This window comes from Chiloscyllium plagiosum, unplaced genomic scaffold (assembly GCF_037043375.1).
Source record: "Chiloscyllium plagiosum isolate Xiang-an unplaced genomic scaffold, Cpla_swu_hap1 HiC_scaffold_4, whole genome shotgun sequence".
In the NCBI taxonomy this organism is placed as follows: domain Eukaryota; kingdom Metazoa; phylum Chordata; class Chondrichthyes; order Orectolobiformes; family Hemiscylliidae; genus Chiloscyllium; species Chiloscyllium plagiosum.
In genome coordinates, this window is record NW_028270142.1 from 2595988 (window position 1) to 2622660 (window position 26673).

The 26673-nt window shown below is 43.3% G+C and overlaps 1 protein-coding gene across 4 annotated transcripts in view; it reads right to left on the reverse strand.

Moving 5' to 3' along the window:
* Nucleotides 1-22891: 22891 nt before the first annotated feature.
* Nucleotides 22892-26673, reverse strand: part of ca8 (carbonic anhydrase 8 (inactive)) — a 68097-nt gene continuing 64315 nt past the window's right edge. For all 4 annotated transcript variants that reach the window (XM_043689316.2, XM_087985909.1, XM_087985907.1 and 1 more), the window contains one exon: nucleotides 22892-24453. Coding sequence is in view for 1 of the 4 variants with exons in the window: in XM_087985909.1 (XP_087842035.1) it covers nucleotides 24400-24453 (54 nt within the window). In the remaining 3 variants the exon portion in view is untranslated. The remainder of the gene's footprint in view (nucleotides 24454-26673) is intronic.

Below are 26673 nucleotides of genomic sequence, written 5' to 3' on the forward strand. Positions count from 1 at the left end.
CCTCTGAAAGCCGCTGTCCCCAAAACCCTCTCTCCCTGAAACCCCCTCTCCCCAAAACACCCTCTCCCCACCCCAACTAGACAATTATAATCATGTCACTTCTCACTGTGGGATCCCCAAAGACGTCACATCCTCTTATTGGGTGGTAACCTCTTGTGACCTGGGGAACTAGTGTTGAGGCCTGTGATAGGTCAAGAGACCTGCCCACCATCACCTGTCAGCTCTTCGCAACCTGATTGGTGCACAATTGGTTGTCTATCTCAGTAATGTTAGTCATGTTAGTCAACATCTTACACACCCACACACGCACTCAGCCCCAAATAGTTAATGAGGCGAGATTGGGACAACAGCATGAGAAAACTCGTTAAGCCTTGCAAACAGAAACCCACCATCAAATTCAACAAAAATGATATTTTACCAGAACATGGGAAGAGTCAACCCCTTTTATTGTTGTTTGTCAGGATGTGCAGGCAAAGGATATTTCTGTGCTCATACACAGAGCGATGAGATAATTATCTTGAGACACAATGCTTAGCCATATGATTTCATTGCAAAGAAATACAGCTTGGCTGATAACAATCAGAACTTACAGAAATGCTGGCTGATGCAACACAGCTAATGAAACTGAGTTACTTTGCAGACATATTCAGTGAAATAAATAAGCTGAATAAGCTGTGAAAGCTGAAAGAACATTCTTTGCCCAATGTGAAAAGAAGTCAATGCATCTAAAAGTCCGGAACGTTCTTGTATGTGTGGGGAACGACAGTTATATTTGAGCTCTTATCTTCCCTTGTTCAAGATAAAAAATAGACTGATTGATGCAATTAAGCTATTGCTGGTAATGCATCTCTTTGGAATGTGTAACAAATTTAATCCTGGTATTCCAGAATTCACAACAGAACAATCAGGTACAAAGGAACTTTGATTATCCAGCATTTGACTAACTGAATTTTAGATTATCTGAACAAGATCGCAAGGTCCCAATGCTTGGCTAACTATGTATCTGGCATTTGATTAACGCAACAAAACACTCCCCACCCATGTCCTTCAGGTAATCAAGGCTCCTCTGTATACCCTGGTACTCTACAAAACATTTTAGTGAGAATCTTGAAGCTAATTCTCCATTGTCCGCCCCATCATAGCTATTTGAAGAGATAACAGATTTCATCACACAGTGCCCTCAGAACCAATGACAGTAAAATGCCACTGGAGACATATTGGTGTAAACACTCCGATGAATATAGCTTTACTTTTTCTGCAGTGTAGAAAGTGCTGGCCCCATTCAACACAACCTTCCAATGGGAGTGTTTAACAGTGACAAATTAAAACCAAGTACCGAGGCACAGCACTGAGCTTAACAGGTACTTTCAAAGATAGATCCCCATTTTCAAGGATTATTGCTCAGCTCCAGCATGTTCCTCATGAATTAAACCAAATACTTTCCTTTTTTTTTAATGGGCACCTCAGAAGTTAAACTAATCACTCATTTTAGACAATGTGTTTAGCGCAGTGTCAGAATGAGCAGCTGCCATTCATTTAAAGATGTTTGAGGATAGTGTCAAGTAGACAATCAGTTTATTGTGTCAGAGCGAATTACTGCAGATGCTGGAATCTGTACTGAAAGCAATATTGCTGGAGATCACAGTGGGTCAGGCAGCATCCATGGAGAGAGAGCAAGCTAACGTTTCGAGTCTAGATGACTCTTCATCAGTTTACTGTGTCACTTTGATGTGATCAGATAGGATCGTAGAGTCGAGAGTGTGGTGCTGGAAAAGCACAGCAGGTCAGGCAGCATCTGAGGAGATCAACGTTTTGGGCAAAAGCCCTTCATCAGGACTGAGTCATAGAATCATACAGCATGGAAACAGTCCCTTCAGCCCACCCAGTCCATGCCAGCCTTCATCCCAAACTGGACTCGTCCCACTTGCCTGCATTTGGCCCCTATCCCTGCACACTGTTCCTATTCATGAACTTATCTAAATGTCATCTAAACGTTGTAACTGTACCTGAATCTGCCACTTCCTCAGGATGTTCATTCCACACATGAACCACTCTCTGTGTGTAAAAAAAGTTGCCTCGTGTCTTTTTTAAGTTTTTCTCCTTTCACCTTAAAAATATGCCCCCTAGTTTTGACTCCCCCACCCTCAGGAAAAGACCTTTGCTATTCACCTTATCTGTACCTCTCATGATTTTATAGACTTCTATAAAGTCACCTCTCAACCTCCTATGTTCCAGTGAAAAAAGACATGGATATTCGAATAAATCCCACTACAAGGCCTTAATCTTATCTAAGCCATCACAAAGAAGTTAAAAATCACACAACACCAGGTCCGAAAGCTAGTGTGCTTCCAATTAAACCTGTTGGACTATAACCTGGTGTTGTGTGATTTTTAACTTTGTGCACCCCAGTCCAACACCGGCATCTCCGAATCATCACAAAGAAGTACAGTGTACAACAAGGTGCCTCACCTTAGAGAAAGAGGGAAGAAAGTCACCATAAGAGGTTAGTCATTTTATAATCATTCAACACTTAGTGGGTAGAAAAAAGCAGAATAAAAATTCTTAAGGAGCTTGACAGGGTCAATGCTGAGAGAATGTTTCCCCTCATGGGAGGGTCAAGGATCAGAAGGTACAGTCCCAGAATAAAGGGGCACTAATTTAAGGCTGAGATGAGGAGGAATTTCTTCTGCCAGAGGGTTGTGAGTCTTTGGAACTCCTTAACTCCCCATGGTAGGCTACTGCAAAAAATACGGAGGTATGGCATTGAGGGCGAGTTGGAGGTTTGGATTAGGAATTGGCTGGCTGGAAGAAGACAGAGGGTAGTAGTTGATGGTAAAGGTTCATCTTGGAGTGCAGTTACTAGCGGTGTTCCGCAAGGATCTGTTTTGGGACCATTGCTGTTTGTCATTTTTATAAATGACTGGAGGAGGGGCTAGAAGGTTGGGTGAGCAAGTTTGCGGATGATACGAAAGTCGGAGGAGTTGTTGACAGTGAGGAAGGATGTGGCAGGTTACAGCGGGATATAGATAAGCTGCAGAACTGGGCAGAAAGGTGGCAAATGGAGTTCAATGTAGCTAAGTGTGAGGTGATTCACTTTGGTAAGAGTAACAAAAAGATGGGGTACTGGGCTAATGGTCGGATACTTGGTAGTGTGGATGAGCAGAGGGATCTTGGTGTCCATGTACACAGATCTCTGAAAGTTGCCACCCCGGTAAATAGTGCGGTGAAGAAGGCATATGGCGTACTGGCTTTTATTGGTAGAGGAATTGAGTTCCGGAGTCCTGAGGTCAAGTTGCAGTTGTATAAGACTCTGGTGCGGCCGCATCTGGAGTATTGTGTGCAGTTTTGGTCGCCATACTATAGGAAGGATGTGGAGGCACTGGAACGGGTGCAGAGGAGGTTTACCAGGATGTTGCCTGGTATGGTAGAAAGATCGTATGAGGAAAGGCTGAGGCACTTGGAGTTGTTTTCATTGGAGAAAAGAAGGTTTAGGGGTGACTTGATAGAGGTGTATAAGATGATTAGGGGTTTAGATAGGGTCGACAGTGAGAATCTTTTTCCACGTATGGAGTCAGCTATTACAAGGGGGCATAGCTTTTAATTAAGGGGGGGGGGGGTAGGTATAGGACAGATGTTAGGGGTAGGTTCTTTACTCAGCGAGTCGTGAGTTCATGGAATGCCCTGCCAGTAGCAGTGGTGGACTCTCCCTCATTATGGGCATTTAAGCGGGCATTGGATAGGCATATGGAGGATAGTGGGCTAGTGTAGGTTAGGTGGGCTTGGATCGGCGCAACATCTAGGGCCGAAGGGCCTGTACTGCGCTGTATTCTTCCATGTTCTATGTTCTATGTTCTAACACAGTGAGCTGTGGGGGCAGAGTCCTTGTGTATATACAAGGCTGAGAAAGAGAGATTCATCATCAGTCAGGGAATCAATGGTTACAGGGAAAGGACAGGGAAGTGGATGTGAGGAAAGTTGGATCAACCATGACCCTATCCAATGGTGGAGCAGGTTCGAGGGGCCAAATGGTCATTATCCAAAAGTCTTTAAAGAAGTAAAATGGAATGCACAAATTCGGGACTATTGGAGGAGACAGTTGCGGTCCAATGGGGAGCAGCTGCTGCCAAACTGGATGGGAGCATTTAGTGCAGAGGATGTGAAGCTCATCGGCCTGTGGACTGATGCTGAACCTAGTCCCTCGCTGCCACCACCTTCCTGTCACAGCACCTCACTTCCCAAACTCTCACCACCTTCCTGCCACTGCACCTCACTTCCCAAGCTCTCACCACCTTCCTGCCACTGCACCTCACTTCCCAAACTCTCACCACCTTCCTGCCACTGCACCTCACTTCCCAAACTCTCACCACCTTCCTGCCACTGCACCTCACTTCCCAAACTCTCACCACCTTCCTGCCACTGCACCTCACTTCCCAAACTCTCACCACCTTCCTGCCACTGCACCTCACTTCCCAAACTCTCACCACCTTCCTGCCACTGCACCTCACTTCCCAAACTCTCACCACCTTCCTGCCACAGCACCTCACTTCCCAAACTCTCACCACCTTACTGTCAGTGCACCTCACTTCCCAAACTCTCACCACCTTACTGTCACTGCACCTCACTTCCCAAACTCTCACCACCTTACTGTCACTGCACCTCACTTCCCAAACTCTCACCACCTTCCTGCCACTGCACCTCACTTCCCAAACTCTCACCACCTTACTGCCACTGCACCTCACTTCCCAAACTCTCACCACCTTCCTGCCACAGCACCTCACTTCCCAAGCTCCTTGCTGCTGTTTACTCAGTCTGCTCTCTACTTACTGCGATGTGCTAAGGTTAGGTCTGTACTCAGGTGGAGGTGAATTTGTGATGAGTTTTAATAATGATGAGTCCCAATTCCAACTGATCTGACTTCACTAAGATGTTGCTCCTTTTACACATGATCAGTAACTCCTTTTTAATATAAAGTTCTAATTAACCTTTAATCCATGAGGACCACCCTTTCGCTCAGCATTAAACTATGACAAAGATAGGAGAGGAACATCAAGAACTTGAAAGCAAGAGATTACCATGATACTAAAAGACATCGAGAGAGAAATAGGCCATTCAGCCCATTATGTGTGCTCCACCATTCAGTGAGAACATGGCTGACCTCACCATACTCAACTCCACCTTCCCACCCTTTCTTACATCTTGTCTAGCTCAGTCTTGACAATCTACTGTGATGGAGAATTCCACAGATTCGCTAGCCACTTAGAGAAGAAATTCCTCCTCATCTCTGTCTTAAATGTATGACGCCTCTGGTCCAAGACTCTCCTACAAAAGGAAAGTACCCTTCCACATCAACCTCATCAAGTCCCCTATGGAGCCTGTATTTTTCAATAAGGTTGCCTCTCATTCTCCTAAATTTCAACAAGTACAGGCCCAACCTACCCAACCACTCCTCCTCAGACAGTCCCTCCATACCTGGTAGCAATGAGGAAGCGCTCTCTGGGCTGCCTCCAAGGCCAGTCTATCCTTCCTGAGGTAACAGGACCAAAGTTGGTCACAGTGTTTCAGGTGTAGCCTGATATTTTAGAAGGGGAAAATTTCTAATTAATTACTGTGGTAAATTAGCAACACACAGAAAAAAGAATTTTTGTTCAAATCTGGAAAGTAGTGGTGGATCCTTTATTGACTTTTCTCGTGTGAAAAAGGAAGTTGAGATCTATTTGAAGGATGATGAAAAACCGAGAAGCAGAATTTAGAGGAATACTTTGAAATTAAATGGGATAAAATAAAATTACACTAAGCACCAACTGGATACAATTCCCAATTAAACATATGCTGTAAATGTGAAGCAATTTATCAGCTGATATTACTTTGGATGTATAACACATTTAATTGGAATCAAATTATCAAACAATTTATAAATTCTACCTTCATGTGTCATTTAAATTGACTGCTTCCAACCGCGTCTGTGAATATATCATTGAAAATGGTTGAGGAGAAGCTAAATAGAGCAGGCAGCTCTCTCATACAGCAGAGGGTAGTCTCCCTGTCTCTAAACCATCAACTGCGTTTCAAGATGGACTTCAGGACTTGGTGACTAAGAAAAGTATGTTCACAACATGACTGCGTATCACCTCATTAATTCTTCCATCAAATACAACTGGCAAAGGGTAAGAGTGAGAGAAATTCTGATAGAGTTATTGAGTCATTGAGATGTACACACAGAAACAGACCCTTTGGTCCAATTCGCCCATGCTGACCGGATGTCCTAAATTAATCTAGTCCCATTTGCCAACATTTGGCACATATCCCTCTAAAACCTTCCTATCGGGGTGGCACGGTGGCTCAGTGGTTAGCACTGGGGCCTCACAGCACCAGGGTGCCAGCCTTGGGCAACTGTCTGTGTGGAGTTTGCACATTCTCCCTGTGTCTGCGTGGGTTTCGTGCCACAGTCCAATGCTGTGCAGGCCAGGTGAATTGGCCATGCTAAATTGTCCCGTAGTGTTAGGTGCATTAGTCAGAGTGAAATGGGTCTGGGTGGGTTGCTCTTCGGAGGGTCGGTGTGGACTTGTTGGACTGAAGGGCCTGTTTCCACACTGTAGGGAAACTAAACTATTCATATACCCATCCAGATGCCTTTGAAATGTTATAACTTTACTAGCCTCCACCACATCCTCTGGCAGCTCATTCCATTCACGGACCACCCTCTGTGTGAAAAAGTTGCCCCATAGGTCTCTTTTAAATTTTTCCCCTCTCACCTTCAAACTATGCCCTCTAGTTTTGGACTCCCCCACCCTTGGGAAAAAACCTTGGCTACTCTGGGTAGCCAAGTGAGGAAGAGCTATTCTAGCCGCCACCATCCTGGTCATCGCACTGAGAACTGAGATGTACACAAGAATGCATGTTTTTTCTCATGTGGTCTTGAGATGTGAGTGTCCCTGGCAAGGTCAACATTTGTTGTTGATCCCAACTGCACTTTGCCTGAATCTCTCGGTAAGCCATTGCAGATGGAAGTTAAGAATGAACCATGTTGCTGGGGGTCTGGAGTCACACATAGGCCAGGCAACATCAGTACAGCAGATTTCTTTTTGTAAAGTTCATTTGTGAACCACAGCAATCATCACTGAGACTAATTTATTCATTGAGTTTAACATCCACCAGCGAGTGGCATGGGATTTGAATCCCTGAGAGCCTGTGTCTCTGGATTATGAGTCCAGTGACATTATCACTACCCCACAATCACACTTTGTACCCACAATGACTCCCAGTTGACTGGATGGCTGACGTGAATGAAATCAGTGTCAGCAGCACAAGGTTTGAGCTGTGTTCCAGTCGGGCTGGATTCAGGATCTGCCTCTTTGTATTCCTGTGGTGAAGGTGCGAGACTGTGACTCGAGCTCTCGAAGAAGAGACCAGGCCCGATTTATCAACTGCCCACTCACGCTGAGCAAATTGGAATGGCTGCTCCAACTGTGATTGACCAGAACCCAGACTGACCTCTGACTGACCACTATACAAGTGCTGGACTGATTCCCTGCTAATCCCTCGACCATTTGCAGTGACTGAGGCTTATTCCCAGGTCAGGGTCTTTACAGAATCCCTGGCACAGACCACCCCAAGTGGCTGACTGACCTTGTCCAAGCCATTGGACAGATATTGTGTGGTGTCCTTGACTCACTCCACGATAGAGTTAGAGTTAGTACCTGTTGGGTCCCCCCCAGACCGATAACAGAGCTCCGAGACTTTACAGAGAAAGACTGCCCTTTGAATTTCAGACATGGCCACTTGTGGGAGTGGGAGTTGCTGCAGGTTGTGTACCAACGGGTCTGCCCTCTCCCTGACCATTGCCAGCAGCTCCACCTGCTGCTGGAGCTTCCTTGCTTGTAGCTTGTTGTCACAGCAACTACCCCACGCCACACAGTCACTTCTTGCTGAGCTGTTACATTATCAGCAGCTTCAATATTGCCTCAAGGGATAGAAAATCCAACTGGAAATCTCGTAATATGTTGAATCCCAATTCTAACCCCATGGTAAACTCAACTTCCTTACTTCCATTGGATTATCAGTTGGGTCACAAATTACCAGAAATCCAGGGCCCTGGAAAGTGTGGTCAAGGACCAATAGGACAACTCAATGTGGCCATGAATGGGGGATGTATGACTCCTCTCCCCACCCTTGCCCTGTCACAGTCCCAACAGCCTCTTTTGAGCATACCTAGGTGTGGGGTATTGGCCATAAGGCTTTCCATGCAGTAAGGAGAGGATTGGCTCTTTCTATGCAGCTGTCTGACTCTCCTGAGGGGTTTTTGCCCACCTCTGAACCAACAGTCACCTCCCTAATGGTAGACTCTTTCCTGGTCTTAGGAATTCAATCCTTCCCCGTGAGCAGGATGATGTGATCCCACGCTTCAAAGAAAGATCATTGAGCGTGGTCATTATTAAACCTCCTCAACTCTAGCTGAATGTGCCCATCTCTTCCTGCTTCCATCAGGTGGTCCCTCACTCCACTCCCAAGATCAGACTAAATGAGAGATCCAGGAGATCAATGAGTTTGAACAATTTCTCCAGCTCCAGGGAAACCAATTCCTCCTCTTACAGTGTGCTTCTTTTCATAAAACCTCTTCTGTGACTGAGTCAGGTTGCTGGCATCCCCAAAAGCTATTGTTAGTCCCTCAAAGATCCACCATAGCCTTTGTTACACATCTGCAGCTCTTTCCAATATTTCCCAACTGGTTTTCTTGTCCAGGTGTTCCATATGAAACTACCTGCTCACTCACATTAAAGCCTCATGAGGCCAAAATTGATCATGCATACTCAACCAATCAGTAATCGCTGGGTCAACAAATCTCTCTCAATCTATTCAGCTTCTTACTCAATGGGAAGTAGAATATCTAACCATAAGTATTGTCAAGGGAATGCTGATGGGGAGTCTCTGCCTGCGTTCTCCTAAAATTCGGTTTTCCTCTTCAATACCTGAGCATCCAGTAACCCAGAGCAGCTCCAGCCTCTGACAAGGTCATTACCAGTTTCAACTCCTCCACCATCCACTCCATCTCAACCAGGCACCTTCCAACCCTGATCACCAGGACTTGATACCTGTACTGTGGAATCTTACTGAATACACCAGAAATGTAACCTGAGATTTAACCACACAGCCCCAGACATCAGGAAGCAGAGAGTATTTATCCCACTGGCATCAAGTCTTTACAAACATGAAGTGAAATTAAAGTTAACAAGTCCTAATATTTACTTGGAATGCAGCCAGTGATTTACATTGAGTTAATGTATCCTTGTCTGTCTGCTCCTTCTCCTGAAGACAACTGTTTTACCAGAGATTGTTCTTTCAACTTCACTAACTGCACTCCATCACCATTGACACCCGCTAATGGAAGTCCGAGCACATGTACAGGAGCTCCCCTTCTTGCTGCCCTCACTCACCATCGCCACCTGCTGCTGGAGGTTCTGAAACACAGTGAGTATCCAAGGATGGGCAAAGTGAGTGAGTGTTAAGGAAGCAAGCTTGGAACTCTGAGAGGAGGGCTCTTGTGGTGTGGTAACAAGAAGAGGTAGGGAGCTAGGGGCCTGAGCTCATGTCCCACCTGCTCCAGAGGTGCGTTATAGCATCTCTGATCAAAAATATCTGGAACTCTGAGGTGCACCCTCTGGTAATGTATGTGAACTCCTGTGAGTAAAGTGACCTGGCAGCACATTGCAATGCAAGGTGTCAGTGAGCTCAAGAATGCAGTTTGAAACTATGGATTGGCACAGTTTGGAATTTGGAGAGGCACCATGAAGATGTGAGGCGTGTTCTTGGCCAATACTATGGATGGAGGTGTAGGTAATCACTGCTAATGAAGCATGTCCTGGGGTGACAGGTTTGTTGTATGAAGAGAGATTGAGTCAAATGGTCCAGTATTCATTGAAGAATGACAGGAGGTGTCATTGAGACATATACAATTCTGAGGTTCTGTAAAGGGTGTCACGGTGGCTCAATAGTTAGCTCAGCTATCTCACAACAGGAGGGATTCAGGTTCGATTCCAGCCTCAGGTGACTGTCTGTGTGGAGTTTGCACGTTCTCCCCATGTCTGCGTGGGTTTCCTCCTACAGTCCAAAGATATGCAGATTAGGTGGATTGGCCATGGGAAATGTGGGAGTTACAGGGATGGGGTCGGTTGGAGTGGGATACTCTTCAGCAGATTAGAATGGACTTGATGGGCTGAATGGTTTCTGATATCAAATATGGGATTGCTGTTTACCTTAGGTGGGAATTTCAGAACAAGGGGTTCATGATCTCAGGATATGAGTATGGCATTTTGAACTTAAATAAGGAGAAATGTCTTCATTCGGAAGGTGGTGAACCTGTTAAACTTTCTACCAATGAAGGTTATGGAAGCCTATTATGTTTAAGCAAGAGATAGAAGCTAAACGCATCAGGGATATGGGGAGACCATGGAGTATAGAGTTGGGATAAAGGATCAGCCTTCATCATATGAATGCTGGAATGGGCTCCATTGGCTGAATGGTCTCTGTTTTATGTTTCTATCTATGTACTGCCTCCTGACAGTCACTTTCCAACCTGTCTTGGTATCATCAGCAAATTTAGCCCCACACATTTGGTCCCTCAACCAATTCACTGACACAGATTGTAAATCGTTGAGGACTTGCCCCTGTGATAATCCACTAGTTGTAGTTCCTGACGAGAGAAGGACCATTTATCCCCATTTTGTGCTTCCTGTTAACCAACAAATAATTGATCTACAATAAAGGACTATCATGACAGCAGTTCTTAAATGAGATTGTGCCCTTAGTCATGTTTGATGGATGCTTCTGGAAGCTAGGCTGTTGGTAACTTTCAGGAGAAAGTGAGGACTGCAGATGCTGGAGATCAGAGCTGAAAATGTGTTGCTGGAAAAGCGCAGCAAGTCAGGCAGCATCCAAGGAGCAGGAGAATTGACGTTTTGGGCATAAGCCCTTCTTCAGGAATGAGGAAGGTGTGCCAAGCAGGCTAAGATAAAAGGTAGGGAGGAGGGACTTGAGGGAGGGGCGTTGAGAATGCGATAGGTGGAAGGTGGTTAAGGTGAGGGTAATAGGAGAGGGGGTGGGGGCAGAGAGGTTGGGAAGAAGATTGCAGGTCAAGAAGGTGGTGCTGAGTCCGAGGGTTGGGACTGAGATAAGGTGGGGGGGAGGGGCAATGAGGAAGCTGGAGAAATCTGCATTCATCCTGTGTGGTTGGAGGGTTCCTAGGCGGAAGATGAGGCGCTCTTCCTCCAGGTGTCGTGTGGCCATGGTCTGGCGATGGAGGAGGCCAAGGACTTGCATGTCCTTGGCGGAGTGGGAGGGGGAGTTAAAGTGTTCCGCCACGGGGCGGTTGGGTTGGTTGGGGCGGGTGTCCCAGAGGTGTTCTCTGAAACGTTCAGCAAGTAAGCGGCCTGTCACCCCAATGTAGAGGAGGCCACATCGGGTGCAGCAGATGCAGTAAATGATGTGTGTGAAGGTGCAGATGAATTTGTGACAGATATGGAAGGATCCCTTGGGGCCTTGGAGGGAAGTGAGGGGGGAGGTGTAGGCGCAAGTTTTGCATTTCTTGCGGTTGCAGGGGAAGGTGCCGGGAGTGGAGGTTGGGTTGGTGGGGGGTGTGGACCTGACGAGGGATTCACGGAGGGAGTGGTCTTTCTGGAATGCTGATAGGGGTGGGGAGGGAAATATATCCTTGGTGGTGGGGTCTGTTTGGAAAGTTGGTAATTTTCCCTTTTATTAGAACCTTGTCTATTTACAGCTAAGGCTTGACATGGGGCTTAACACAGAGTTTGCCAATCTGTTATGTGATCCTTTAATCACGAAAGATGTGCGCTATTTACATGTTTACATTTAATCCTTTCCTCTATATTCCTCCAAACTCCACCATCCTCCAGTCTCTAACTTAAAACATTTATTTATAATCTGAGTTAAAACAGGAAGACATAGTTTCAATTTCATTTCTGATTTGAAGTTCCTGGTTCGTTTATAATACACTTTCAGTGAAAGTTTACAGCATTGGATTAGAATTGGGAATGAGCAGGTCAATGTGGGTTTTTTTTGAAAACTAGAGAAATTAGGTTATTGTGCACAATAAGATACCCAATGACACAGGAAATGGTGACAAAAAGTATCTAATGAGTCAGTGAGTTACTCCCTGTCTGTAAAAAGACTGGCCAGAAAAAGTATCGGAAGCTGAGTTTATGGAAAACAATGTTTTTTTGTGAGCATGCTCAGAGGTCAATGGGGAGAAAGCTCCAAAATTCAATGACAGCTGAACTAAAGACTTTAGTATGAAGAGAGGAGTTGTGTTTCACTGAGGTTTGCGTCTGCAGGTTATTGTTGGGGAATAGGATATCACATTCTTTCCTTCTGATATTTGTGATGAGACTGTTTCAGATAGTAAAGAACAGCTCTTGCTTTCCATTTTTGTTAATGTTCTCGTGTTAGAAGTACATTACAAGTCTCTTGTGAATATGTTCAGTGACTGACCCCACAGTAAACAGAAAAAAACCCATACTTTGGTTTATCTAGCAAGATTTAGCTGGATGGATCAGTTTTTGTCCAATGTGTGCAGGAGGGTTTTCTGACACAGTATGTAGACAGGCCAACAAGGAGCAAGGCCACATTGGATTTGGTTCTGGGGAATGAACCCGGCCAGGTGTTAGATTTGGAGGTAGGTAATAATGACCACAATTCGGTTATGTTCATTTTAGCAATGGAAAGGGATAGGTATATACCGCAGGGCAAGAGTTATAGCTGGGGGAAAGGCAATTACGATGCGATTAGGCAAGATTTAGGATGCACAGGATGGGGAAGGAAACTGCAGGGGATGGGCACAACTGAAATGTGGAGCTTATTCAAGGAACAGCTACTGCGGGTCCTCGATAAGTATGTACCTGTCAGGCAGGGAGGAAGTGGTCGAGCGAGGGAGCTGTGGTTTACTAAAGAAGTTGAATCTCTTGTCAAGAGGAAGGCAGCGGCTTATGTTAGGATGAGATGTGAAGGCTCAGTTAGGGCACTTGAGAGTTACAAGTTGGTCAGGAAAGACCTAAAGAGAGAGCTAAGAAGAGCCAGGAGGGGACATGAGAAGTCATTGGTGGATAGGATCAAGGAAAACCCTAAGGCTTTCTATAGGTATATCAGGAACAAAAGAATGACTAGAGAAAGATTAGGGCCAATCAATGGGAAGTTGTGCGTGGAGTCTGAGGAGATAGAGGAGGTGCTAAGTGAATACTTTTCATCAGTATTCACACTGGAAAAAGACAACGTTGTCGAGGAGAATACTGAGATACAGGCTACTAGACTAGATGGGATTGAGGTTCACAGGGAGGAGGTGTTAGCAATTCTGGAAAGTGTGAAAATAGGTAAGTCCCCTGGGCCAGATGGGAATTATCCTGGAATTCTCTGGGAATTCTCAAGGAGGAGATTGCAGAGCCTTTGGCTTTGATCTTTATGTTGACATTGTCTACAGGAATAGTGCCAGAAGACTGGAGGATAGTAAATGGAAGAAGGGGTGTAGATGCAAGCCTGATAATTATAGACCAATGAGCCTTACTTCAGTTATGGGTAGAGTGTTGGAAAAGGTTATAAGAGATAGGATTTATAATCATCTAGAGAGGAATAAGTTGATTAGGGATAGTCAACATGGTTTTGTGAAGGGTAGGTCATGCCTCACAAACCTTATTGAGTTTTTTGAGAAGGTGACCAAACAGGTGGATGAGGGTAATGTGGTTGATGTGGTGTATATGGATTTCAGTAAGGTGTTTGATAAGGCTCCCCACAGTAGGCTATTGTACAAAATACAGAGGCACGGGATTGAGGGTGATTTAGCGTTTTGGATCAGAAATTGGCTAGCTGAAAGAAGACAGAGGGTGATGGTTGATGGGAAATGTTCATCCTAGAGTTCAGATTAGATTAGATTACTTACAGTGTGGAAACAGGCCCTTCGGCCCAACAAGTCCACAAGATGTACCGCAAGGATCGGTTTTGGGTCCACTGCTGTTTGTCATTTTTATAAATGACCTGGATGAGAGCATAGAAGGATGGGTTAGTAAATTTGCAGATGACACTAAGGTCGGTAGAGTTGTAGATAGTGCTGAAAGATGTTGTAGGTTACAGAGGGACATAGATAAGCTGCAAAGCTGAGCTGAAAGGTCACAAATGGACTTTAATGAGAAACAGTGTGAGGTGATTCACTTTGGAAGGATTAACAAGAATGCAGAGTACTGGATTAATGGTAAGATTCTTGCATGTGTAGATGAACAGAGAGCTCTGGGTGTCTATGTACATAGATCCCTGAAAGTTGCCACTCAGGTTGATAGGGATGTATAGAAGACATACAGCGTGTGAGCTTTTATTGGTGGAGGGATTGAGTTTTGGAGCCATGAAGTCATGCTGTATCCATACAAAACTCTGGTGCAGCCACACTTGGAGTATTGCGTACAAGTTCTGGTAACCACATTATAGGAAGGATGTGGAAGCTTTGGAAAGAGTTCAAAGGAGATTTACTAGGATGTTTCATGGTATGGAGGGAAGGTCTTATGAGGAAAGGCTGAGGGATTGAGCCTGTTTTCATTAGAGAGAAGAAGGTTTGGAGGTGACTTAATTTGTGGGCGGCACGGTGGTTAGCACTGCTGCCTCGCAGCGCCAGAGACCCGGGTTCAATTCCCGCCTCAGGCAACTGACTGTGTGGAGTTTGCACGTTCTCCCCGTGTCTGCATGGGTTTCCTCCAGGTGCTCCAGTTTCCTCCCACAGTCCAAAGATGTGCAGGCCAGGTGAATTGGCCATGCTAAATTGCCCATAGTAAGGGGTAAATGTAGGGGTGGGTTGCGCTTCAGCGGGTCGGTGTGGACTTGTTGGGCCAAAGGGCCTGTTTCCACACTGTAATGTAATGTAATGTAATGTAATCTAATCTTAATTGAGACAAATAAGATAATCAGAGGGTTAGATAGGGTGGACGGGAAGAGCCTTTTTCCTCAGATGGTGATGGCTAGCATGAGGGCACATAGATTTAAATTGAGGGGTGATAGACATAGGACAGATGTGAGAGGTAATTTCTTTACTCAGAGAATATTAGGGGTGTGGAATGCATTGCCTGTAGACTTTCAAACTTTAAATCGAGATTAGAGTGGTGCTGGAAAAGCACAGCAGGTCAGGCAGCATCCGAGGAGCAGGAAAATCGGTGTTTTGGGCAAAAGCCCTTCATCAGAAATGGAGGCAGGAAGCCTCCAGGGTGGAGAGATAAATGGGAGGGTAGTGGGGCTGGGGAGAAGGTAGCAAAGAGTAAATAGGTGAATGGGGGTGGGTATGGAGGTGTTAGGATGGAAAAGATAGGTGGGAAGGGAGATTTGCAGGTAGGACAGGTCATGAGGACAGTGTTGAGCTGGAAGGTTGGAATTGGAGTAAGGTGGGGGGAGGGGAAATGAGGAAACTAGTGATGTCCACATTGATGCCCTGGGGTTGAAGTGTTCCGAGGCAGAAGATGAGGCGATCTTCCTCCAGGCGTTGGGTGGTGAGGGAGTGGCAAAGGGCATTTAAACGGAATAGTGTAGGATAGATGGATTTCAGATTGGTTCCACAGGCCAGCGCAACATAGAGGACTGAAGGGCCCGTACTGCACTGTTATGTTCTATTTCGAGTCATAGAGTCATACAGATGTACAGCATGGAAACAGACCCTTCGGTCCAACCTGTCTATGCTGACCAGATATCCTAACCCAATCTAGTCCCACCTGCCAGCACCTGGCACATATCCCTCCAAACCCTCCAAACATACCAAACACCTTCTTCACTATCCTATCTACCTGCAACTCCACTTTCAAGAAGCTATGAACCTGCACCCCAAGGTCTCTTTGTTCAGCAACACTCCCTAGGACCTTACCATTAAGTGTATAAGTCCTGCTAAGATTTGCTTTCCCAAAATGCATTTGACTCTGGGATCTGACTTATCGTCAGCTGGTTAATAATATAAACAAAATCTCTGCACCCTCAGTGGCATCTTCACTAGTTCCTTGGTTTTTAATAATGCTGGCAATGATTAGTCACCTGGTTTTATAATATACTTTAAAATGAAGACATAGTCTGAAATCTTCGTACCAGTAGCTATTGCTTCTTGAAGTCATTGATCACAGAGATTTACAGAACAGAAAATGTTTCTTCAGCCCAAAATGTCTGCACCAGTCTCCAACAACCAGTCGATGGTTTCCATTTCCCAGCACTTGGCCCTGGCTTTATTTGCCTCGGTATCACAAGTGAATATTTAAATCCTTCTTCAATGTGATAGGGTTTCTGCTTCTCCCACCCTTCCAGCCAGTGAGCGCCCAATTCCCACCACCCTCTGGGCAAAATGGTTTCTCCTCAGATTTCCTCTAACCCTCCTGCCCCTTTCCTGAAATCTCTGTCCCTGGTCACTGATCCCTCCATCAAAGAAAATGTTTTTTTCTGTCTACCCTCTCTATATCTAAATACTTTTATGCACCTCAGTCATATCTCTTCTCAATCTCATCTGCTCTAAGGAAAACCATCCCAGTCTGTCTAACCTCTCTTCATTACTGAAGCTCTCTCGCCCAGGGACTATCCTGGTAAATTCCCTATGGACCCTCTCCAGGGATATCACATCCCTCCTGTATTGTGGATTACAGAATGATACACAGCACTCTGCTGAGGCCTCACCAATTAATTGTTTAATTACTGTGCATCATTTTTCCATTTCAGTTTTTATATGGTATGTTTGAGAGAGGGGTACAGATACTAAACTGTTTGTTGATGTACCTGCAGCTGCTATTCTGAGTTGTAATGAGCTGATGTCTGATGAAATGAGCATTTCTTTTCTCCTCTTGGACGAAATGTGTTTTAATTTGCGCCAGCAAATGTGTTTGGTCTTACTTATGGAATTGTCATTGTGATTCAATGGTGTGATCTGATTCACCATCACTATGAAATGTTGAAGTTATGTGACTTTGCAAGACATCAGGAAATCTTTGACCACGTTGCTTTCCTTTTAGGAGAAGAGTAGATGCTTGCTGCATGAATGCTATGCTCCAAAACTTTAATGGCTGGTTGTGAGAAATTATATTTTTCATTGAAAGTTAGTCTTGGCTTCTTGCATTGGAGCGCAGTCTCTGTCTATCAGTGTGCTCTGATATAGTGGAACATCAATAAAGAATGCCATTCCAATGACACATAACTCCCTCTAATTCTTCAAGGGTGTTCATTATGGTTCTTTGAAAACTTTCTGGTGCTGATGTAATACTAAGGAGCAATTGATTAAAGCTATATCCTGTAAACAGTGTCATGAATGTTGTCAGTATTTTGAATCCTGTGGCTGAGTAAGGTACTCGTGGCCCTGATTCAGGATAGGGTATTTACACCAAGATGAAGAGAAATTTATTCCAGCAATTTCACCCAGAGAATGGGGAGCCTGAGGAATCCTCAGGCACAGAAAGCAGTTGAGGCCAAAACATTGAATGTTTTCAAGGAGGAGTCAGTTATAGTTCTTACAGCTGAAGGGATCAAAGGGTATGGGGGAAAGTGGGAATGGGGGAAAGTGGAAACAGGGGACTGGGCTGGATGATCAGGCATGATCATATTCAATAGTGAAACAGACTCAAAAGACTGAATGATCTACTCTTGCTCCTAATCTCCACATTAATAATAGGAGAAGTGATGAGAATATGTATTGATGAGTTTTGAGAAGATTTGTAGCTCAAGTTGAGGTTTTGGATGTCTCAGCAATAAACCCAAACAAGCAGACAAAACATGTCCAGAAACCCTAGCCACTCTCCCCCGCATCAAAGACATCTCGGAAATGACTGCCAGACTACTCAGACCCCTTGGCATCATGGTAGCCCACAAACCCACCAACACACTAAAACAGCAGCTAATGAACTTGAAAGACCCGATACAGACTATGATCAAAACTAATGTTATTTAGAAAATAACTGTGCAAGGACTGTAACAAACACTACATTAGATAAACAGGCAGAAAACTAGCCACCAGGATACGTGAACATCAACTAGCTTCAGGGTGCAGGGCCTGGAGTGTAGGGAGGTGAGGAACATGGCATCAATTTCCAAGGAGGGTGCCTGTAAACAGGGAAGTGGCTTGAAGTGTGTATACTTCAATGCAAGAAGTATACGAAATAAGGTAGGTGAACTTGCAGCGTGGGTTGGTACCTGGGACTTCGATGTTGTGGCTATTACGGAGACATGGCTAGAACAGGGACAGGATTGGCTGTTGCAGGTTCCGGGATTTAAATGTTTTAGTAGAGTCAGAGGTGGGGGTAAAAGAGGGGGAGGTGTGGCATTGCTTGTCAAAGATAGTATCACAGCGGTGGAAAGGACAATGGATGAGGACTTGCCATCTGAGGTAGTTTGGGCTGAGGTTAGGAATAGGAAAGGTGAGGTCACCCTGTTAGGAGTCTTTTACAGGCCTCCTAATAGTCCTAGAATCATTGAAGAAAGGATTGGGAAGGTGATTCAGGAGATGAGTGACAGTAATAGGGTGGTTGTTATGGGGGACTTTAACTTTCCTGATATTGATTGGGAAAGCTATAGCTCAAGTTCGTTAGATGGGTCAGTGTTTGTTCAATGTGTGCAGGAGAGTTTCCTGACACAATATGTAGACAGGCCAACAAGAGGTGAGGCCATACTGGATTTGGTTCTGGGTAACGAACCAGGCCAGGTGTTAGAATTAGAGGTAGGTGAGCACTTTGGGGATAGTGACCATAATTCGGTGATTTTTACACTCGTGATGGAGAGGGATAAGTGTGTACTACAGGGCAAGAATTATAGCTGGGGTAAGGGAAATTATGATGCGGTGAGGCATGACTTAGGATGTGTGGCTTGGAAAAGTAGACTCCAAGGCAAGAGTGTAAATGATATGTGGAACTTGTTCAAGGGGCAACTATTGAGTGTCCTTGATAATTATGTACCTGTCAGGCAGGAAGGAAAGGGTCGTGCGAGGGAGCCGTGGTTTAATAAGGAATTGGAATCCCTTGTTAAATGGAAGAGGGCGGCCTATCTCAAGATGAGACGTGAAGGTTCAATTGGGGCGATTGAGAGTTATAGGGTAGCCAGGAAGGACCTGAAGAGAGAGCTAAAAGCAGCAAGGAAAGGTCCTTAGTCGATAGGATTAGGGAAAACCCTAAGGCTTTCTATAGGTATGTTAGGAATAAAAGAATGACTAGGGTAGGAATAGGTCCAGTCAAGGATAGTAGGGGGAAGTTGCGTGTGGAGGCGGAAGAGATTGGGGAGACACTGAATGAATACTTTTCTTCAGTATTTACTCAGGAACAGGGCATTGTTGTCGATGAGAATACTGAGTCACAAATAAGTAGAATGGATGGCTTTGAGGTATGTAGAGAAGAGGTGTTGGAAATCCTGGAAAAGGTGAAAATAGATGTCCCCTGGGCCTGATGGCATTTATCCTAGGATTCTCTGGGAAGCAAGGGAGGAGATTGCAGAGCCATTGGCCTTGATTTTTATGTCCTCTTTGTCTACAGGAGTAGTGCCAGAAGACTGGAGGATAGCAAATGTGGTTCCCTTGTTCAAAAAGGGGAGTAGGGATAGCCCTAGTAACTATAGGCCGGTGAGTCTCACTTCTGTTGTGGGCAAAGTCTTAGAGAGAATTGTAAGGGATAGGATTTATGCACATCTGGATAGGAATAATGTGATCAAGGATAGTCAGCATGGTTTTGTGAAGGGCAAGTCGTGCCTCACAAACCTTATTGAATTCTTTGAAAAGGTGACGAAGGAGGTTGATGAGGGGAAAGCGGTAGATGTGGTATATATGGATTTTAGTAAGGCATTTGATAAGGTTCCCCATGGTAGGCTACTGCAGAAAATACGGAGATATGGCATTGAGGGTGAGTTGGAGGTTTGGATTAGGAATTGGCTGGATGGAAGAAGACAGAGGGTAGTAGTTGATGGCAAAGTTTCTTCATGGAGTGCCGTCACTAGCAGTGTTCCGCAAGGATCTGTTTTGGGACCATTGCTGTTTGTCATTTTTATAAATGACCTGGAAGAGGGGTTAGAAGGTTGGGTGAGCAAGTTTGCGGATGATACGAAAGTCGGAGGAGTTGTTGACAGTGAGGAAGCATGTGGCAGGTTACAGCAGGATATAGAGAAGCTGCAGAGCTGGGCAGAAAGGTGGCAGATGGAATTCAATGTAGCTAAGTGCGAGGTGATTCACTTTGGGAAGAATAACAAAAAGATGGGGTACTGGGCTAATGGTCGGATACTTGGTAGTGTGGATGAGCAGAGGGATCTTGGTGTCCATGTACACAGATCTCTGAAAGTTGCCACCCAGGTAAATAGTGCGGTGAGGAAGGCATATGGCGTACTGGCTTTTATTGGTAGAGGAATTGAGTTCCGGAGTCCTGAGGTCATGATGCAGTTGTATAAGACTCTGGTACGGCCGCATCTGGAATATTGTGTGCAGTTTTGGTCGCCATACTATAGGAAGGATGTGGAGGCATTGGAACGGGTGCAGAGGAGGTTTACCAGGATGTTGCCTGGTATGGAAGGAAAATCGTATGAGGAAAGACTGAGGCACTTGGGGCTGTTTTCACTAGAGAAAAGAAGGTTTAGGGGTGACTTGATTGAGGTGTACAAGATGATTAGGGGGTTAGATAGGGTCGACAGTATGAACCTTTTCCCGCGTATTGAGTCGGGTATTACAAGGGGGCATAGCTTTAAATTAAGGGGGGGTAGATATAGGACTGATGTTAGGGGTAGGTTCTTCACTCAGCGAGTTGTTAGTTCATGGAATGCCCTGCCAGTAACAGTGGTGGACTCTCCCTCTTTATGGGCATTTAAGAGGGCATTGGATAGGTATATGGAGTATAGTGGGTTAGTGTAGTTTAGGTGGGCTTGGATCGGCGCAACATCGAGGGCTCAAGGGCCTGTACTGCGCTGTATTCTTCTATGTTCTATGTTCTACCCATGAAAGACATGACCCTCTCTCACTAGTATCCTCACATACGGATGAGAAAGGACACCACTTTGACTGAGACAACACATCCATCCTAGGACAATCCAAACAAAGACACGCATGAGAATTCCTAGAAGCATGGCATTCCAACTGGAACTCTATCAACAAACACATCAAGTTAGACCCCATCTACCACCCCCTAAAAAAAAAAGGAACAGGAAGTGACTTCACCACAGGAAATCACATCACCAACCCAAAGAAACCCAAACATATAATTAGAAAGCAGGAATTTTCAGCATTGCTTTGCATGAGGTCCACTGAAGATGTAACCTAGTAAGGTAATGAAACTTCTGGAAATGAACCTTTCAGCTCAGCGAGCAAACCTACATCCAATATGTATCGATATTGAAGGCCTACAAGGCTACAGGAAGATTTCCATTAATTCAGGGACATGGGCTTTACTGGCTGGGTCAAGGGCATGCTTCCTGAGATTTGGCCATAGTTGCTCATATTTTAAACACCAACATATTATTGAGATGAAAATTTTGCTGTACACATAGTCACGGCATAGATAACATTCACAAATGAAAGCTTTAAAAAAAAGACTATACTGACATTATTGTACTAATATGGAGATCAATTTTTTTAAACAGCTATTATAAAAGTAACAAACTCTCAATTGATAATCTTAGCTCAGCTGCTATGTGGGATCCAATGCAGTAACATCTTTATGTGAATGAGATTTGTGCGACAAGTTATTGAAAAGGAGAGTTATCTGAGTACTTAACAATGCAACGCTAAAATAATTTGCCAAAAACTCAATTATAGCACTGGGTTTTTGACTATAAAGGATTTCTGGTCATAACTTGGAGAGATAGGAAATGTTTAATGTGTTCTCACTAAGGACAATCATTTTACAATCTTGGAAATACTTGTGAAGGTTAGCTTTGGATATTGTCCTTACTGTTTATCTTAATGCAGTACAAAAATTTGCACTTTCAATACAGAAAATCAGGGACATCAATTCTATAAGATAATTAAACTATCAATATTTTCTTTTCACACAGAATCAAGAATTGAAACCTAAAGATTTGTTTGAATTGATTTAGACATAACAAGGAAGATGTGATTTTGACATCAGTCCTTATGCTCACAGCTCCACTGATACACAAAGTTGTCAAATGCTTCATCACCACCTTTAGTAAGGCCATAAGTTTATTACTCTATGGTTCTAGCTTAGTATCCTGGCAGATACTTGTGATGAGGAATTAAGAAAGCTCCTAGAAAGTTTAGTAAATTAAGTTACTCAATTAAAAAAAGATGCTTCCATCTACAGATACTCCAAATATTTAAATAATGTCTGTAAAATTGATGTAAGTTCTGTTTGTACTTGTATATGAATAGAAAAACAATGCAATGGATAGGAAAATGTTCAAATTCTGACACATCACTGTTTGTAGAATAATCAGTACCAGGAGCATAAACAAAATGTTACCATCTTACCTGCTCAAATGTGTAAAATTGATGCCTTCACAATCTATAGAGTTCAATTTTGAAAATTATGGCACATGATCAGCTAAACATTAAATTATTATTGTTTCACTAATTGCACTTCACCAATCAACTATGAAAGAAGTACCATGCAGATCTTTCATTAAAATGGAATATTCAATTAAACATCTAGCCTGTAGTTTGCAGCAACTTGAAACGTTATCATGTACAGAATATTTTGAAAAGTAATTTGTCAAAGATTTCCAGATAATAAATCAAAATAAATGAGTATTTCAGCTGAATTTAGCAGTCTCCAGCAATTTGCTCAGGATTTCAACTAATAGTTTAGATTGTAGGTTTGAACCATCTACAGTGGTGCTATCAACAAGATCAACAGTTTGTGGCTTAGACAGCCAAAAGGGAAAAATGGGAAAAAGGAAAGAAATGAAAATAAAGTAGCATTTAGACAAAGGATGCATTAAACAGGAAATACAAAGAATTGAGAAAAAACATAGCCTGTTTTGTGGACCCATTAAATATTCAAAAGTTTGATTCAGCACATTATAAAACAGATGGGTTGCACAAAAAAAAAAGTCACTAGAGGTTCCAGATATTCATTCAAATTTTCTTCCACTAACATGTCCTCTCATCTCAACATCATTTGGAATGAAATTGCATTAAAAATTATTGAACTTGACACACTCAACATGTCTCAAAATGTAAATCCAAATGAGGGTAAAGCAAGGTCTACCAGTTTAAAAACACAATCAAAGCTTATTGAAACTATATATTATAGTGCTATTTTAGCTTGCTACCTCTCTAATACGGTTCATAGCATTGGCTTGAATGAACATAGATAAAGTTTCTGTAAATCTAGTTACATCTATGACAAACTAAATTGGAGTATCATTCAGGAGCAGAATGATTTGAAATAAAAGACATATCAAACCATGCTGTTGAGACAGGTTTCAGTTTCTCATAACTGCAGCAAAATCTACATTGCACTAATTTTACTAATTGCTGCAAACCTTCCTTTAGTAAAAAGTAAATGCAATTTATTTAGAACATAGAATGTTACAACGCAGTACAGGACCTTTGGCCCTCGATGTCGCACCGACCTGTGAAACTAATCTGACGCCCATCTAACCTACACCGTTTCATTATTATCCATATGTAAATCCAATGTCCATTTAAATTCCCTTAACGTTGGCGAGTCTACTACAGTTGCAGGCAGGCCGTTCCATGCCCTTACTACTATGAGTAAAGAAACGACCCCTGAAATCTGTCCTAAATCATCACCCCTCAATTTAAAGCTATGTCCCCTTATGTTAGCCTTCACCATCTGAGGAAAAGGGCTCTCACTGTCCACCTGATCTAACCCTCTGCATAGATATTCAATTTAAAGTCACAGAAATTATTGAAGCTTTTTTAGAAAATAACAGTTCATAATTTAACATGATCAGGAATAGCCAAATTAAATAATTTCTTTGATAAAGGATAAACTGAGTTGCGACTGAATTCTTTAAGTGCAGGCACTCACTGTAGTATTGTTCATTAATGCAGATAATCTACACTCATTCACTGAAGAGAAAATTTCCTTTTAATGCTTATAAGCCACAGTATGCAAAATTGAACTATTTTAAGCAGCAAAGAGCTTCAAACTCAAAACTTCAGAAATATGTTTCACTGTTGAGTTGTTAAGTGTATGAAAGAATTTCTACACCAATAAAATATTTAATAAATATCCATTTACAAAATGCAAATGCATAAACAGTCTACAGAAACAATTATGTGAAGCATCAGGGCACGTAAAACGAACTCTTGTTCTTGCACATCAGCTTTTCTTTTCTGGAATATTCCGCAGGACTATGAGAACAAGCCAACTGCTACAGCTGCTGTTCACGACTGCATTAATTATAGAAGGCAACACAAAACATGCTTTGTACTTTGAAGGAGCAGCAGCCTCACAAAGATCCATTTCTCATACAGTGGGATACTGTGGGTGTATTGTCTTCACCCTGTTGAGAGAGAATGGGACATTCATGCCTGAGAAATTCCTTAGTAGAAGGTTCACCCTGTTCATTTGACTGATCAGACATATGGAATAACAAAACAACAGTTCCAATATATCTGTGCTGTCTACCACTGTAGAATTCCTGTCTTACAAATTACTCAGTAGAATAATTTTATCTATGTGCTACTCAACAGGGTCAAAACAAGCCCTGTGCCATAAATATACTTCTTACAGCTTTCAGATCTATGCTTCATGTATTTATAAACTGCTGAAGCAGCCACACCACCTTATTGTTTTCTTCAGTACAACTAAATTTCAAAACTGTTTTTTCTGATATCAAGAACAAATGGGGTGAGAAACTGTTAAAATTTTAGTTTATTTGTTTTACTATGGACCAATTCAAACCAATGAAAATCACCACTCTTTCTGTGGAAAAGAAGATTGAACAAATTAAATTCATTATTTTGGGTAAGTGGGATGTTGAGGGCAAAATAATGAACCTTTGAATTGGCTCGAACCTTTAAAATTAAGTTCTGAAGGGGACCTCTTGTGGCCAGCTTCAAGTCCCACCTTCCCCAGAGGTGTGTATTAACATCTCTGAAAAAGGTTGATTTGGAAAAATAGATTAATTTCTTTTTAATTAGGAGTTAGTTCTGGATCAATTTAGAGGCAAGCAGATAAGATTTTACTATGAATCCCTGCTTCATAACAATGCACACTTTCAAAGATACTCTTATACACAATCACAAGGGGGGAAAAACACACGTATTTTGCTAAATGTTGTCAGCTGTGATTCCTGTGTTACAACGGAGATTCCACTTGAATAGTACGTCACTGCTTGTGAAGCATTTCGGGTTGTCCTGATGATGCAAAGGGTGCTCCAAAGCATATTTTCCTTTTATTTGAAGAGGTTTCCTCTGGGACTCATACCAAATTCGCTAAACAGATGAATGGCCATTTCTGTCATTTAAAACAATGGCCACCACTTTAGTAAGGAGTACTAAAGACAGATTGAATAACATTCTTTGCTATCTTGAGGATTTAAAATATTGAAACCTGGATAACTAATAAATTCAATTAGAATACAAAACTGTTATAGCTGCAAATTTTTATTAATCATTCCTTGAATGTGGGTGTTGCTGGCTAGGCCAGCATTTATTACCCATCCCTAATTGCCCAGAGAGTAATTTAAGAGTCAACCCCATTGCTGCGAGTCTGGAGTCACATGTAGGCCAGGCTAGGTAAGGAAGGCAGTCGTGACCCAGATGGGATTTTCTGACAAGTGGCAATGGTTTCATGGTAATCATTGGATGGTCAAATAAGAATCATTGGAATTTTATTGAATTCAAATTCCACTATTTGCCATGGTGGGATTTGAACCCAGGTCCTCAGAACATTCTCTGAGTTTCTGGATTAACATGCCAGAGCTAATACCACTCGGATATCACCTCCCCATACAAATGGAAATAGGAACAGGTGATGAGGATAGAAGGTAAGCAGTGAGCCATTCTCACCACTGCCCTTAGCTGAGAAAGACCTGGTAATTAAAACAGATTACCCTCATCATCATTCCAAATAAAAAGTTTGCGTAGTGGCAACTAGCTGGTCAATAGAAATTTGTGGATATGAGACCCCTAGCTGACATCACAGTAACAGGCAACAAAAATAACAATCCACACATTGCTAGAAGCTCTCAAGAGGGAAGAAGGAGCAAGACCGGCCTAGACGTTCTTTGTGGGGCTTAATAAGAGCACTTTAGCTCCTCCAGGCTCCATAAGGAGAGCAAAATAAATGTCATTTAATTCTGGTTTCGGGACCTGTTACTACTCTTTCCTTTGTAGAAATGGAGCAGCATTGAGCTGCTCAGCATCAAGGCTGTGTCCCCTGACTACTTTGTTTAAGCTTACTGCTTATCTTCCACCCTCATCACATGTTCCCCATTTCCATTTGGATGGGGAGGTGACAGCAGAGTGGTATTAGCTTTGGCCTGTTAATCCAGAAACTCAGGTAATGTTCGGAGGACCTGACCACCATGGCAAATAGTGGAATTCCAATGATTCTTATTTCATCATCCAATGATGACCATTAAACTATTGGCACCTGTCAGAAAACACCATCTAGTTCACAAATGTCTTTTAGGGAAGGAAACTTCCTTTAGGGAAATGGGTGTCACCCACGTCAGATAGGTTAACGAAGACTTCAATGGCTACATCACAATGATGGC